The sequence below is a fragment of the Delphinapterus leucas genome, chromosome 14, assembly GCF_059928025.1.
Source record: "Delphinapterus leucas isolate spDelLeu-1000000601 "Yukka" chromosome 14, BTC_Dleu_Yukka2, whole genome shotgun sequence".
NCBI classification, from domain to species: Eukaryota; Metazoa; Chordata; class Mammalia; order Artiodactyla; family Monodontidae; genus Delphinapterus; species Delphinapterus leucas.
This window is the reverse complement of record NC_143142.1, coordinates 4,904,426-4,918,164: the sequence shown is the minus strand read 5'-3', so window position 1 is coordinate 4,918,164 and position 13,739 is coordinate 4,904,426. Positions and strand designations below refer to the sequence as shown.

The 13,739-nt window shown below is 48.2% G+C and overlaps 1 protein-coding gene across 1 annotated transcript; it reads left to right on the top strand.

Moving 5' to 3' along the window:
* Positions 1–764: 764 nt before the first annotated feature.
* On the top strand, positions 765–10,178 carry TMEM132B (transmembrane protein 132B). Its single transcript, XM_022598036.2, has 4 exons — positions 765–1,401; positions 4,693–4,963; positions 6,728–6,919; positions 8,558–10,178. The coding sequence occupies exons 1-4, from the start codon at positions 1,121–1,123 to the stop codon at positions 9,704–9,706; spliced, it is 1,893 nt and encodes a 630-aa protein (XP_022453744.2). The 5' UTR covers positions 765–1,120; the 3' UTR covers positions 9,707–10,178.
* Positions 10,179–13,739: the final 3,561 nt, after the last annotated feature.

Below are 13,739 nucleotides of genomic sequence, written 5' to 3'. Positions count from 1 at the left end.
GGAGGGAGGTGATGATCATTTGTCCCGAACAACATGGAGGTTTGTTAACTTTGAGTTTCGACCTCGGCACTGCTGACATTGCTCTGAGCCGTTCACCTGTTCACATGGAGGGGGCAGTTGGACGTGTGCACCTGGGGCTTGGAAGGGAGGCCTGGGCTGCAGGTACTGCAGTCTTCGTTTGTGGCTTGCAAAACGGGCTGCCTGGTGGCATTCCAGGTGAACTGGGGAGTCCTGACAGCAGCCCAGCACCACACGGTACCCCTCAAAGTAGTGTGTGACCTCCAGCCAGTGACGTCGCATTGCTGGCCTCAGGTTCTTCATCTGTAGAATGAGATTGTGGACCCCTGGCAGTTTTATGGTTCTGTGATGAACTGAGTGTTGGTTTTGTGTCGTCTGCACATAACGTGACCTTTGCTCCCTCCCCCCGCCCCACCCAGATACATACGTAAAAGACATTCATTCTCCTGGTGGTCCAGGAGAGAAAGTCATCAACGTTTTCCTTGCTTATCCGGAAGACGTGAAGTGAAATGGGGGCTTACGTTGTCTAACAGCCAACCGGCGAATGCATGCACTCTAAAGGGTGCCTCCACGTGCTGAGTCAGAAGTCCGTAACAAAATGCTGCGTCCTCACCTCCATCCTGCAAAATTACAGTGTAATGGGGCAAAAATAATTACGTCCACATTTCTAGTGCATTCCATGAGTATTTTCCTGCAAGGATTTTAATCTAGTACAAACTCTCTTGGTTTTTCAGGGGAAAAAAAAATCCCCTTTATGGCTCGACTCAAGTGTTGTTTTAGAAACATATAGATACCTTTTCAAGCATCTCCAGATACGGTGCAAGAGTGAAATGTGTTGCAAGTGGGGTTTGATTAGCGGTGGTTTGAGTACATAAAGGAGGTGAGGTAAAGGGAAAAACACACACGCAGAAGGCAACAAAGGTTATGGAACTCCATTAAATTATGTTCATGATTTTACTTGTCAGTGGTTCGTAATACAAAATGGTTTTCCTGGAGTCTGTTTCTCAGCGTTTGTCCCTGATTAGTGCCTACAAGTTACCTTCTGTTCAAGTCACATTCTCCTGGTTGTCTTGGGTCTCATAAATCAGAGCTGTTGCAGTTCATGGACTTTCATTGTCAGGTCTTGCACGGGCTTCTTCCTGCTGACGCATCTGGAGATTCTATCCCCTCCCCCAAGGTCTCCAACAGCTGCGATTCGATTTTTGTGAATGGGAAGGAGATGAAGAGCAAAGTGGACACGATCGTGAACTTCACCCACCAGCACTTCACCTCCCAGTTAGAGGTCACCGTCTGGACGCCCAGACTCCCCCTGCAGGTCGACATCTCGGATACCGAGCTGAGCCAGATCAAAGGGTGGAGGATCCCAGTGGCTTCCAACCGAAGGTGAGGAACCAAGGGGTTGGGGGAATGAAGTTCATCGAGGACTGTGGTTCTCAGGTTCCTGGGGCTCCGATCTGAGGCAAACGTCCTCAGGGACCCAGGCCCTAGGGAAGCTGCATCCCCAGTGGGTAATAGTGGGATCGGAGTCCAGATGGATCTGACTTGGGTACTTACTTTGACAGGAGGCGATTATAACAGGGATAATAATCATCTCTACCTCATAGAATACTTGCTAGGATTCAGTAAAACGATGCAACTCATAAGAAGCACCTAGCACAAGGCCTGGCATTTAAGGGAAGAGCTCTTAGGCTACTTTTTTTTTTTTTTTGCGGTATGCGGGCCTCTCACTATTGTGGCCTCTCCCGTTGCGGAGCACAGGCTCCGGACGCGCAGGCTCAGAGGCCATGGCTCACGGGCTCAGCTGCTCCGCGGCATGTGGGATCTTCCCGGACCGGGGCACGAACCCACGTCCCCTGCATCGGCAGGCGGACTCTCAACCACTGCGCCACCAGGGAAGCCCAAGGGCATATTTAGTTTTAAAGGAAGCTGCCAGACTATTTTCCAGAGAGGCTGCTCCATTTTTCATTCCCACCAGCAGTGTGTTAAGTCATCCAGTGACACACACATCCACATCCTTACCAGTGCTTCAAAAGGTTACCTGCAGTGTGGTACCATTCATGATGATATAGGAAAGAGAAAGATTAGTGGTTGCCATGAGTTAAAGATGGTGTAGAAGTGTAAGGCAGCACACAGGACACCCCTGTTGTGACGGACCAGTTCTGTATCTTGGTTATGGTGATGGTTACGTGAATCTGCATGTGATAAAAATCACATAGAACTACATATACACACACACAAATGGGTATTCATTAACCTGTGGAAATCTGAATAAGCTCTGTGGTTTGTACCAACGTCAATTTGCTGGTCTGGGTATTGTACCACAGGTATGCAAGACGTTAAATCTGGGGGGCTGGGTAAACAGTGTACAGGACCTCCCTGTATGATCTTTTAAACTTGCAATGAATTTGAAATGACCTCGAAATTTAAAGTTTTTTTTTAACACAACAGAATGCAATTGTTTTATTAATATGGTATTTCTAAAACTTCATTTATTCACTCACCACTTTTATGAGACTGCAACTTTTGAGTACCACCTAGAATACACTTACTACTGTTCTTTTTTTCAGTTTTATCTGTTTATTTAAGAGAAACTCCACATCACTATCAAAAAATAGCCAACTAGTAAAAATTAATGCAAAGAAAATAAAATATTGTTATTAAATTCTGAGTAGATACAGTTTTTTGTCTGAATTTGTCTTTATGAGCTGGGAGAGACTAGCAGGTATCAGAGAGCCCTTAAAGATCGCCTGGCACCAAACAGAGACGTTCCCTGGGATATAATCAGAATGATAGAAAAATAAAATGGAAATAACCTTTCTGTATGTCAGTCAGTGTTTTTACTGCCACCTAAAATCATCTCACTTAACAGCAAGGATACTTACCCCTCACTTTGGGAAACTCAAATTGCTAGGTGCTGGTGAAATTTTTTTCCTGTAACTAATAATCTAAACTCAAATTAATTTTTCCATTTTAAAGAGTGTTGAGGAAAAAAAAATCTCATTCCTTTTACCAGTCAAGTCTGAATTAAACTCAGTCTAAGCAGTCTCCCCCCAGTATGATAATTTACTTTATATACATCACTAATAGAAGATGGTAGAACCTGTGAAAGCTAGTTTTACTTTTCTAACCTTGAGGGTTAACCTTTCAGGGAGGTGGAATGACATGTTGTTAAGAAAGTGGGTTTCAGAAGTGACATGGTGCTCGTCCCAAACTGCTAATAACGAGCTCTCTGGGCCTCATATTAACTGCTCTGATCCTTGGTTTCTTCATGTAGAACAGGAGCATGCTTCAGGGCTGTTGTGAAGAGAAATGAAGTCCGTTATAAAAAAGGAGAAAAGGGGACTTCTCTGGTGGTCCAGTGGTTAGGGCTCCACGCTTTCACTGCCGAGGGCCCGGGTTCGATCCCTGGTTGGGGAACTGAGGTCCCACAAGCTGTGCGGTGCAGCCAAAAAAATTTTTTTTTAATTTTTAGAAAAAGGGAGAGGACACCAGTAGAGGGACAGTGGCCAGGCTTGGACTCCGCATCGAGGTGACCGGTTGTGTGGCTGTGACCCAGTTGCCCCTTCTCTCTGTGCCTCGGTTTCCTCACCGGCGAGATCAGCTCCTAGAACACCCTGTTCCTCGGAGCCTGTGCAGATGACGTGGGTCACTTGTGTGTGGCTGGCAGGTGGCACATGGCCCATTTACGTCAGCTCTTTACAGGAGCATGCAGGGCAGGACCCGGCACACGCTAGGTCTAACCCAGCGCGTATAAGTCTCTGCCCCTTTCTCCCCTGACCCAAGACCCATCCACCGAGGGCCACAGACCAGTCAGTAGCCATCAAACCAGGTCCTTTCGTAAAGGACACGGGACAGGTGTATCTCGAGGAGAAGGTTCTAGAATGGCCGAGCCAGAGAGGGTTTCTCAGGGCAGGTGTGGGTAGGCGAGTAGGGGGACAGGAGGAAGGGGGAGAAGCCAGGACGCAGGTGCCAGACGTGGTTCAGTAGTTTCAACACCTCTGCGGGTCGGTGACCACTCAGATCAGGGCGGATGGGAGGTAGGAGGCTCTACCCTGATCACCTTTAGGGCCCGGAGCTCAGAGGAAGCCACTTCTGTAGAGATGGAAGGGGCTGGATGTGGGCACCGTCCCCAGGTGATGGTTCACGAGGGCCGCCCTCAGGTGTCGTCACACCTGGCCTGCATCTCCTCAAGCACACCTGCAGGGCGGTAAGGGGGGTCCTTGTCATCTCCACTCCCAAGGCGAGGTGCCCATGTGGGAGTGACTGATGGCTCAAGGCCAGCCTCCACACGGCTCTTCTGACCCCAGACCTCCCGTTCCCTCCTCTAGCCCCAGTTCATCCCCGCACGGGGGATCGTGATGAAGTTGCAGACTTCCAGAACACAGGACAGAGATGCAGCTTCTGCCCGTGTGGGGCTGGTCCCCCCACCTGGTGCTGGGTGGGCGCGGCAGGGGCCGAGCTGGGCTTCTGTGCTCCGAGCACGTGGCAGTACACGTGGCGCTCGGTGACCACCAGACAGTGCCCGGGGAATGAACGAAGGAGCAGACGGCGGGTGACCCGATGGTGAGCAGCTCATACCAAGCAAGGCAGAGTCACGGGGAATGAGGACAAAGGGGGGCGCGCGAGACACCTCCCCACAGCGATGACGTTTGCTCTGCCGTGTGTGTGTCCCAGGCCCGCCAGAGACAGCGAGGACGAAGAAGACGAGGAGAGGAAGGGGAGAGGCTGCTCTCTGCAGTATCAGCGCGCCCTCGTGCGCGTCCTCACCCAGTTCGTGGCCGAGTCACCCGACTCGGGTCAGCTGAGCTACATGCTGGGCCCCGACTGGCAGTTTGACGTCACTGACCTCGTGATGGATTTCATGAAGGTGGAAGAGCCGAGAATTGCTCAGTTACAGGACGGCAGGATCCTGGTGGGCCGGGAGCCGGGCATCACCACCGTGCAGGTACAGGGACCCGCCCCTCGCCGCCTCCCACAGCCCCGGTCTGTATTGATAAGGGTCCAGGTAGATGCTGTCGTGCAGGGCGGTGTGCGCCTGTGTCAGAGAATCATGGGCAGTAACAGAGGGTTCGTCGGTTCTAACAATCTAGACTCAAATTATATCTCGTATTGAGAAAAAAATCTCATTTCTTTGACCAAAGCTGAATTCAACACGCAGTCTAAGTAATCTTTCCCCCAATATGATAGTTTGCTTTTCATGTATCACTGATAGAAGACAGTAGAACCTGTGAAAGCTAGTTTTATTTTCCTAAACTTGAGGATTAAACATTGAGCTATGTTTTACCTTAACAGTGGACAAAAAATAAAACGTATTGCACTAAAATTAATAAAAAGCGCTCTCCATTTTATTGTAGTAATAGTAAAACTATTTTCTAGCCAACGTTGACAGGATAATTCTGCAGAAAGAGTGCAGCATAGTTTTTGAATAACAAATTAAAATGTTAATTTGTTAAACGCTCAGAGCTAATTAAGTCAGATTTTAGGTTTTGCCAAAGTTAATTTTTGACAAAGCTGTACTAAACATTATGTTTTCATTACTCTTCTGTGTCTATGTAACAAATCGCCACCAGCCTCCCAACTTAGAGCACCGCTAATTTATCAACTCGGAGTTCTGAAGCTCGGGAGTCCAGGTGAGCCTGGAGCACCAAGCCAAGTGTACCACAAGGCTGTGGTCAAGGTGTGCTCCAGGCTGGGCTTCCGTGCGGGCTTCGGAGAAGGATTTGCTTCCCGGCTCAGGTTGCTGGCAGAATGCAGTCCCTCGCAGTGTGGGCTTGAGGCCTCTCTGTTTCCTTGTGGACTGTCAGCCAGGGCTCATTCTCTGCTCCTAGAGGCCACCTGCCTTCCTTCTCATGGGGCCTCTCCATCACCAGATTCTCACTCTTTGAATCTCTCTGACTTTCCCTTCTTCCACCAGCCAGGGAAAGCACTCTGCCCGTGTGATTACAGGGGACCCACCCGGCTAACCCAGCAGAACCTCTCTATTCTAAGGCCAGCTGTGCCATATCCTATAACATAGTCGGGAGGGTGATTTCTCATCATAGTCACAGGTTTGAGAGATTAAGCAGGACCTCTTGGGCAGGACAGGTCTAGAAATTCTGCCTACTAGATATTCCTCTCCATCTGTTAGTCACCCCCGCTTGCAAGCTAGATGGTGCATTAGGAGTGGTTTCTTAGAAGGAGAATAAGATTCTCTTTCCCACTTTGCTTTCCTGGTTTACCCTATGATGACGCAACAGCCCACGCAATGGTGATTAATGGCCCGTAGTGGACATCTAACTGCCCACTGAAAAGAGTAAGTGCAGGGAGAGATGGCCGAGCACCAATCCTTTAAAGTTTTACCACAATTCTGCCATTTTCACACCTAAATATTAGTTGTTGGAAAGATGTTACTCTTTGGTGCTTGGTACCCAGGTGGGCAATTTTTAGTTATTGCCTTTAAATTAAATCATGGTTGGTTTGGGTTTTTTTTTTGAAAATACAGTGCTGTTATCATGATGTGAATCAAAGTAAAGAAAATGGACCAAGATGGTATTTGTAAAACTCCTTCACTTGGAGAGCATAATTGAACAGGGGCGTAACGCTCACACACACAATTTCCATATGTGCACTCACGTCGGGAAACCTGGGAGAACACGGTGGTGGAAACACCAGTTCAGGAGTTTTGAATGGTGTGAGGGGCAGAGACTGAGGTGTCTCGCTGACCCTGCAGGTCCTGTCGCCTCTCTCTGACTCCATCCTGGCTGAGAAGACGGTGACCGTCCTGGATGACCGTGTCACCATCGTGGACCTGGGCGTGCAGTTGGTGGCCGGCTTGTCTCTTTCCCTGCGGCCTCACAGGTTGGACAAAAGAGCCATCATTTCAACAGCAGCTGCCCAGGATGTGCTTCAAGCCCCACAGCAAGTAAGATTCCAGAATCCTTTCGTCCCTGGCCAGTTGAGACCACTTCTCTCTCGGTCACATCCTGCAAGGGAGATCCGTAGAGAGAGCACTCATAGCTGGGACTGGTGATTTTGAAGCTTCTTCCTGTTTATCCAGTCTGTCCTGTCTCTGAGAAAAGTACTCAGTGGCTTAGACACATTTTCCTCGTATGTGTTTCTAATCCATCAACCACATGCCCATATGCTACTTGCTTTAGAGCAGCCTTATCTGTTTTAGGCACAGTCCGCTGCTAGACCAAAGGCTCACGTGTTTTCCCTTTTGCCAAAGCAGGTGCCTTTTGATACAGTAAGTAAGTCCCCTACATATGAACGAGTTCCGTTCCGAGAGTGCGTTCGTTAAGTCCAACAAAGTTAGCCTAGGTACCCAACTAACGCAATCAGCCATATAGTACTGTACCGTAATAGGCTTATAATACTTTTCACACAAATAATACATAAAAAACAAACACAAAAAATAAGCGTTTTTTTTTTTTTTTTTTGTGGTACGCGGGCCTCTCACCGTTGTGGCCTCTCCCGTTGTGGAGCACAGGCTCCGGACGCGCAGGCTCAGCGGCCATGGCTCACGGGCCCAGCCGCTCTGTGGCATGTGGGATCTTCCCGGACCGGGGCACGAACCCGCGTCCCCTGCATCGGCAGGCGGACTCTCAACCACTGCGCCACCAGGGAAGCCCAAAATAAGACATTTTTAATCTTACAGCACAGGACCGTGAAAAGTACAGTAGTGCAGTGCAACCGCTGGCACCCAGGGGCTGGCGTCGAGTGAAGAGGCAGGAAGAGTTACTGGCTGGAGGAGAGGACGAGGGAGGTGGTAGAGCACTGCTGTGGCCTATACAGTACTGGGCAGCAAAGGACACAGAAGCACAGCCACTTGCAGAGGATACAGGCACGCGACAATGTACGCCGGACACGTGAACTAGCTTACGTGACTGGACGTGCGCACGCACGTTCGCATCTTTGAAAGTTCACAACTTGAAGGTTCGTAGGTAGGGGACTTTACTGTACTCAGAAATTCCATTTCAGCCACTTGAACAAGCATGGCTAATAGGCACCCAGTCACCACTGTTGACAATTATTGCCAACTCTCAAACTCTCCCCCATCTTTAAACTTTGACGTGTCTTTGATAAAGATACCAGGGCACTGTGCCTTTCAAGCCAGTGGGTCTCGTAATGCATCCTTCCTTAAGTGCTTCCAGCCAGTGCATGTTCCAGCGATCAGCACGGGCTTCCTAATAAAGAATGTTCAGAGGGATATTCTCTTGCGCCTGACTAGTTGCACCTGAATATGATTCAGATAAATTGTCTGATCTTTCAAAATGTTTTCACAAAGGTCAAAGTCAAATTCTGTTGTCTGGCATGCAATAAATTAATATACACTTTAATGCACTTGTTAAAGCGTATTGTTTCTCACATCAACTATAGCTATAGCTTAGGGCCGATGCCGCTTCCAGGCAGTGGCGAGAGCTATTCACGATGATAAAACGTAGAAATCAATTTTTCTCAGATTGTATGTTTAAATAATATTACATAGGAAATCGCATTTACATTTGCAGGTTTGAAGGAACCTGATTTTAACAGAATGCTTTGCTTTCATTTTTCTTAGGAAGCAATAGTCAGTTCTTGGATTCTGTTCAGTGACGGTTCGGTGACACCTTTAGACATTTACGATCCCAAGGATTTTTCGGTTACTGTCTCATCATTGGATGAAATGGTGGTGTCTGTCCAGGCAAACCTTCAGTCCAAATGGCCAGTTGTCGTTGCAGAGGGGGAAGGGCAAGGGCCCTTGATTAAACTGGAAATGATGATCAGTGAGCCCTGTCAGAAGACCAAGAGGAAGAGCGTTCTTGCCGTGGGTAAAGGGAACGTCAAGGTCAAATTTGAAGTAAATACTGGTGAGCACCAAGGAGGCACCAACGACGTTGAGGGCGGCAGTCGGGAATATAAAGACCACGTGAGGAACAGCATAGAGCGCGAAGGAGGCCGGGAGAGGGCCGTGCAGCAGCGGTTCCAACATGGCGCCCCTGGCGGCCACGGGGAAAGTACCAACCAAAGCACAGCCCCGCAGTCTCCCATGGAAGGAAAGGATAAGAAGCTGCTCAAGAGTGGTGGTCCAGACGCCTTTACAAGCTTCCCCACTCAAGGGAAGTTACCGGAACCCCATAATCCTAGTGACCTTACGGTGACCTCCAGGGGGTTGACCGACTTGGAGATCGGCATGTACGCCCTGCTCTGCGTCTTCTGCCTGGCCATTTTGGTCTTCTTAATTAACTGTGTGGCGTTTGCCTGGAAATACAGACACAAAAGATTCGCCGTGAGCGAGCAAGGCGACATCCCCCATTCCCACGACTGGGTCTGGCTGGGGAACGACGTGGAGCTTTTGGAGAACCCGGTGGACGTGACCCTCCCGTCGGAGGAGTGCACGACCATGATCGACAGGGGGCTGCAGTCCGAGGAGAGGAACTTCCTTCTGAATGGCGGTTCCCAGAAGACTTTCCCTAGTCAGCTGCTCAGACCTTCTGACTTTGTCTATGAGAAAGACGTGAAAAACGAACCTCTGAGTTCGTCCGGCCCAAAGAGGAAGAGGGTCAAGTTTACGTCCTACACCACCATCCTCCCGGAGGACGGCGGTCCGTACACCAACTCCATCCCGTTTGACAGTGATGGCAGCATCCAGTGGGTGTGCCCGGACATGGGGCTGGGGGCGTCCCAGGGCTTCAGAGAGTACATGGAGAGGCTGCAGGACCAGATGTAAACTCCTTTCTCATGTCTGTATTCACCTTTATGCCTTCTGCTTTTTGAATGGTGGAGCCTGAGTCTGACCAGCAATAGGGGATGAGTTAACAAAGCTTCGTTTGTGGAGGTCTGGCGGGATCCCTTTCGAAGCAGCCATCAGGGAGAGCAAAGGCAGCTGGGTTTGAAGCCAGGATGTGCCCCCAGATAAGCTACAAGGGGGTCCTGGAGAAATTCTAAGACCACGGTTTTATCTGCTGCCTGGTACTAGCTCAGTTCAAATATAATAAACCAGACCCCACAGACATTGTTAGTCATCTCGTGGCAAAACAGCCGTGTGGAATTAGAAAAGACTTGGGTTTGATTTTTCTACTCCTAGACCTTTTAAAGCACAGTGGACATTTCTTGCCCTTGGCCTGAGATTGGACATACGTGAAAGATGCTGAATGTAGCCGCCCATATTTGTTACGAGCACTGCTCATTATTTTTATATATCTTTGCACCTGCACCTGGTTCCTTTGACCTCTGCAATTCTTTCTGAAACATGAAGACAAGCAATTTCATTCTTTTCTCTGAAATCTGTTTGATTTACATATGAATTTTAGTCCCTGTGATGTGCCACGTCCTGTTATTTCCTGGGTGTCTGTGCAGGCTTTCAGGGTCTTTCCAGTTTTCCTCACTGCATCCCTTAGGGGCAATGTCTAAGAAGCTTAGCCTCATGCCGTCTTTCTTTCTTTTTGTTGTTGAACTTTCTTGTATCAGACGGGGACATGGGATTTTACTTAAAATATTAATATACTGTAAGAGAGGGCCGTCTTCTTTACAGTTTTCTACATGAAGCTTAAAAACTTTGGAGAAAAGTTGTGAACAGTGAACCTTTACTTTTATCTTCTGCTTGCGGGAGTCATGAGGACCTCTTTCCTGGGGTGCATTTCTGAGGACAAAAAAAAGTCCTCAAAATAGTTGTATTTATACTAATGCTTTGTGGTCAACACCATTTGTTATCCAAACTGAAATCAAAATCTAAAAATGATATGCAGAGAAAGGAAATTGCATAGGAAGTATCTTCAGATTAAACTTTTCTCTTACCAGAACAAAACTTTTTAAAAACAGTAAATGAAATGATGTTTCAACTTAGCAATATGTAGAAATCTACCCATACAATGATTTCCACCCACCACCACCAAAAAAAAACCCAAACAAACCCAAAACATATATCTATTCTCAGTCATGACTCTGGCAGAGATAAAACCTATACAGGGTGTCCATTAATGGAGAACAGCAATGGGTTTACCCCCCAAATTCATAAAATAAATGACTTCCAGAAGCTTGAGAAGCAATTGTGGTGAAAAGCCATAGCTATTGGGAAATCGAAGTGGCAAGAGAGAAAAAAAAAATCATGATTCCTGCATAATTTTTAAATAAACAATGTTTTAGTATGCCTGGTCTCAAGCAAAGCAAGAATTTCAGATTAGGAAACCATGACAACGTTCTATGAAGATGCGCTAGCTGGAAAATCAGACACTGGATGAGTATATGCCTCATTCTGAGCTTTCTTGAGCCATTTGCATCTCTGAGAGGTAGAATTTTAAAGGCCCAAACAGTCAAGGACCTGCAGGAGGTGTTGAAACAGTTTCTTGACTCCTGATGGCTGTTGACTGGGCTATTCAAAAGGGTGTGCTTCCGTGGTTCTCTTCTAGGGTTCCGTGGACAGGAGTGTGACAACCAGCCTTCTCCAACCACGACATGGCAGACACAGAATTCTCCTTGTATCTCTTGCCCACAGGACTACAATACGTTTGTAAACTGCACCTAAGTTACCAGTGATAACGCTGCCTGACCTCAGAGGCTGGTGTTCAGTTGCTCTTGTGTTTAAAATGGGGGTTAGGAGCTGAAGCTGCTAAGGTTCCCCAGATCTTCCAGTTTGATTGGGGAATGAAACCAGGAGACCCAGGCATCAGCTTCCAAAGGAGTTTGCAAAGAGATGGCTGACACCTTGTAGGAAGAGCTCCTCTGGTGGCCAGAGGAAGCTGCCTCTGCTTTTCAAAGGGCTTGGCAAGGAGGTAGCTCAAAGCCAACTGTGTAGGGTTGGAGAGGGATTCAGGCACTCGCTGAAACATAGCTGTCCCCGGGAGCCCTGCTTCTCCTATCAGATATTTTCCATTTTCTCTCCCTTTGGGTCTTGGACATTCCAGACAGGGTGGGGATGTCATTTCTGAAGCTGAGGACCCTCAACTGATACAGGGGGTGAGTCTCTCTCACACACACAGCAGGCTGCCTCGCACTGGTAAAATGAGACTTCCCGTGGGTATAATTCGGGAGGGGACAAAGGAAGTTACTATTGTCACGGGGAGGCTTATTAAGTGGCACACAAATTAGAGCGTCTCCTGTGGTCCGAGTGCTTGCCGTGACGCAGAAAGCAAACGGGAGAATCGGAAAGGGCCAGGGGTTTCTCTGCGGAGCCGGGAACTGACCGTGGCTCTGAAGACGCCTCCCTTGGGTAAGCTAACGTCACCCAGAGTGATGCACAAACCACCTTTGCTGGTTTCTGTTGAGACTCAGTCAGTTCAAAATAAAGATCAAATGGAAGGTTTCAGGGCAGAGATCCCTTTTATCATACCACACACACTCCCATATATGCACACGTACATACGTATTATACCCACGTGTGTGTGTGTGTGTGAATAGTGAAGAATCAGAAATTCAGTTTTTTTGTGGGAATCAACACTGTCAGTTGTTCTCAGATTTGGTGTGGACACTATTCAGCTTAACAGAATCACTGAAGTTCTTTCTGCTCTAAATATTCCCTGCTGACTAGAAACTATGGGTTATATCGGCTTGTTTTCCAACTAGTCAATTTAAAACAAATAGGAACTATACCTCCAAAATATTTCAGCTCAAATGGGGGGGGCATGGGACCTCCCTGGTGGCACAGTGGTTAAGAATCCGTCTGCCAGTGCAAGGGACACGGTTCGATCCCTGGTCCCGGAAGATCCCACATGCCACAGAGCAACTAAGCCCGTGCGCCACAACTACTGAGCCTGCGTGCCACAACTACTGAAGCCCGCGCACCACAACTACTGAAGCCCACGCGCCTAGAGCCCATGCTCTGCAACAAGAGAAGCCACCGCAATAAGAAGCCCGCGCACCGCAACGAAGAGCAGCCCCCGTTCGCCGGAGATACTGGAGAAAGCCCGCGCGCAGCAATGAAGACCCAATGCAGCCAAAAAAATATAAATAAATAAAATAGGGGGAAATGACGTAAATTGCTAAGGCTTGAAATATGGTTCGCTGGGGGCAGGTTCTTACGGCTGAGATACCCAAAGGATAGTTGTCAATAACCTGAAAGAAACGATGTCAATAGAGTCCCTTCCTCTCCCGTGAGAATGGGATGTTCAGACTCCCCTTGAGGCAGACACCAACAGCCTCTAGAGGGGACACCAGGCCGCGAGCTCCATGAGTCACACGGAGGGCAATTCAGATGCCCCATGAGGGCCAGGTGACCTACACCCGTGGAGGATGTGAGACCACTGTCTCCAGGGGCCAAACAGGCTGCTTTCCAGGCCAGCGTACAGCTATCAAGGAGCAGCTGCCACACAGAAGTCCTGGAGAGTTAAACCTACAGTGTTGCATTTGAGAGAAAGAAAGAAGAAAAGACACTGGAGGTTTCCCCTGGAAACCTCCCCCAAAGGACACACTGGCTAGCAGACCTCAGGATACTCTGTGTGAACCAAAAGGGAATAACTGACTTTCCTGGCTCTTTTCTTTTGCACACTGGTCAGCCTGAGTTCCCAGACTACAATCATCCTTAAACTGTAGGCAGAGAGTTTTTATTTATAAAGATTGCAGGGGAAAAAAATGGATTAATTTTTGTCCCTTTGCTACATCTGTAGATGAAGTATTTTGTACCTGGATAATTTTAAGTTTTAGGAAGTCTGCCCTTGTGCGTGTTGATCACCATTCTTGTCTCACTCTTTTAGAAGGGTGTCTTCCCAATGTTGGGATGTTGGGACCACAGTAAAGTGTCTGAGAAGATCATTCATTCCAACTCCACT

Coding starts and splice junctions, on each gene's coding strand:
- TMEM132B (XM_022598036.2), top strand. CDS start 1,121: ATGGACTTTCATTGTCAGGTCTTGCACGGGCTTCTTCCTGCTGACGCA. Junction 1,402..4,692: donor CCAGTGGCTTCCAACCGAAG/GTGAGGAACCAA, acceptor TGTGTGTCCCAG/GCCCGCCAGAGACAGCGAGG. Junction 6,920..8,557: donor TGCTTCAAGCCCCACAGCAA/GTAAGATTCCAG, acceptor CATTTTTCTTAG/GAAGCAATAGTCAGTTCTTG.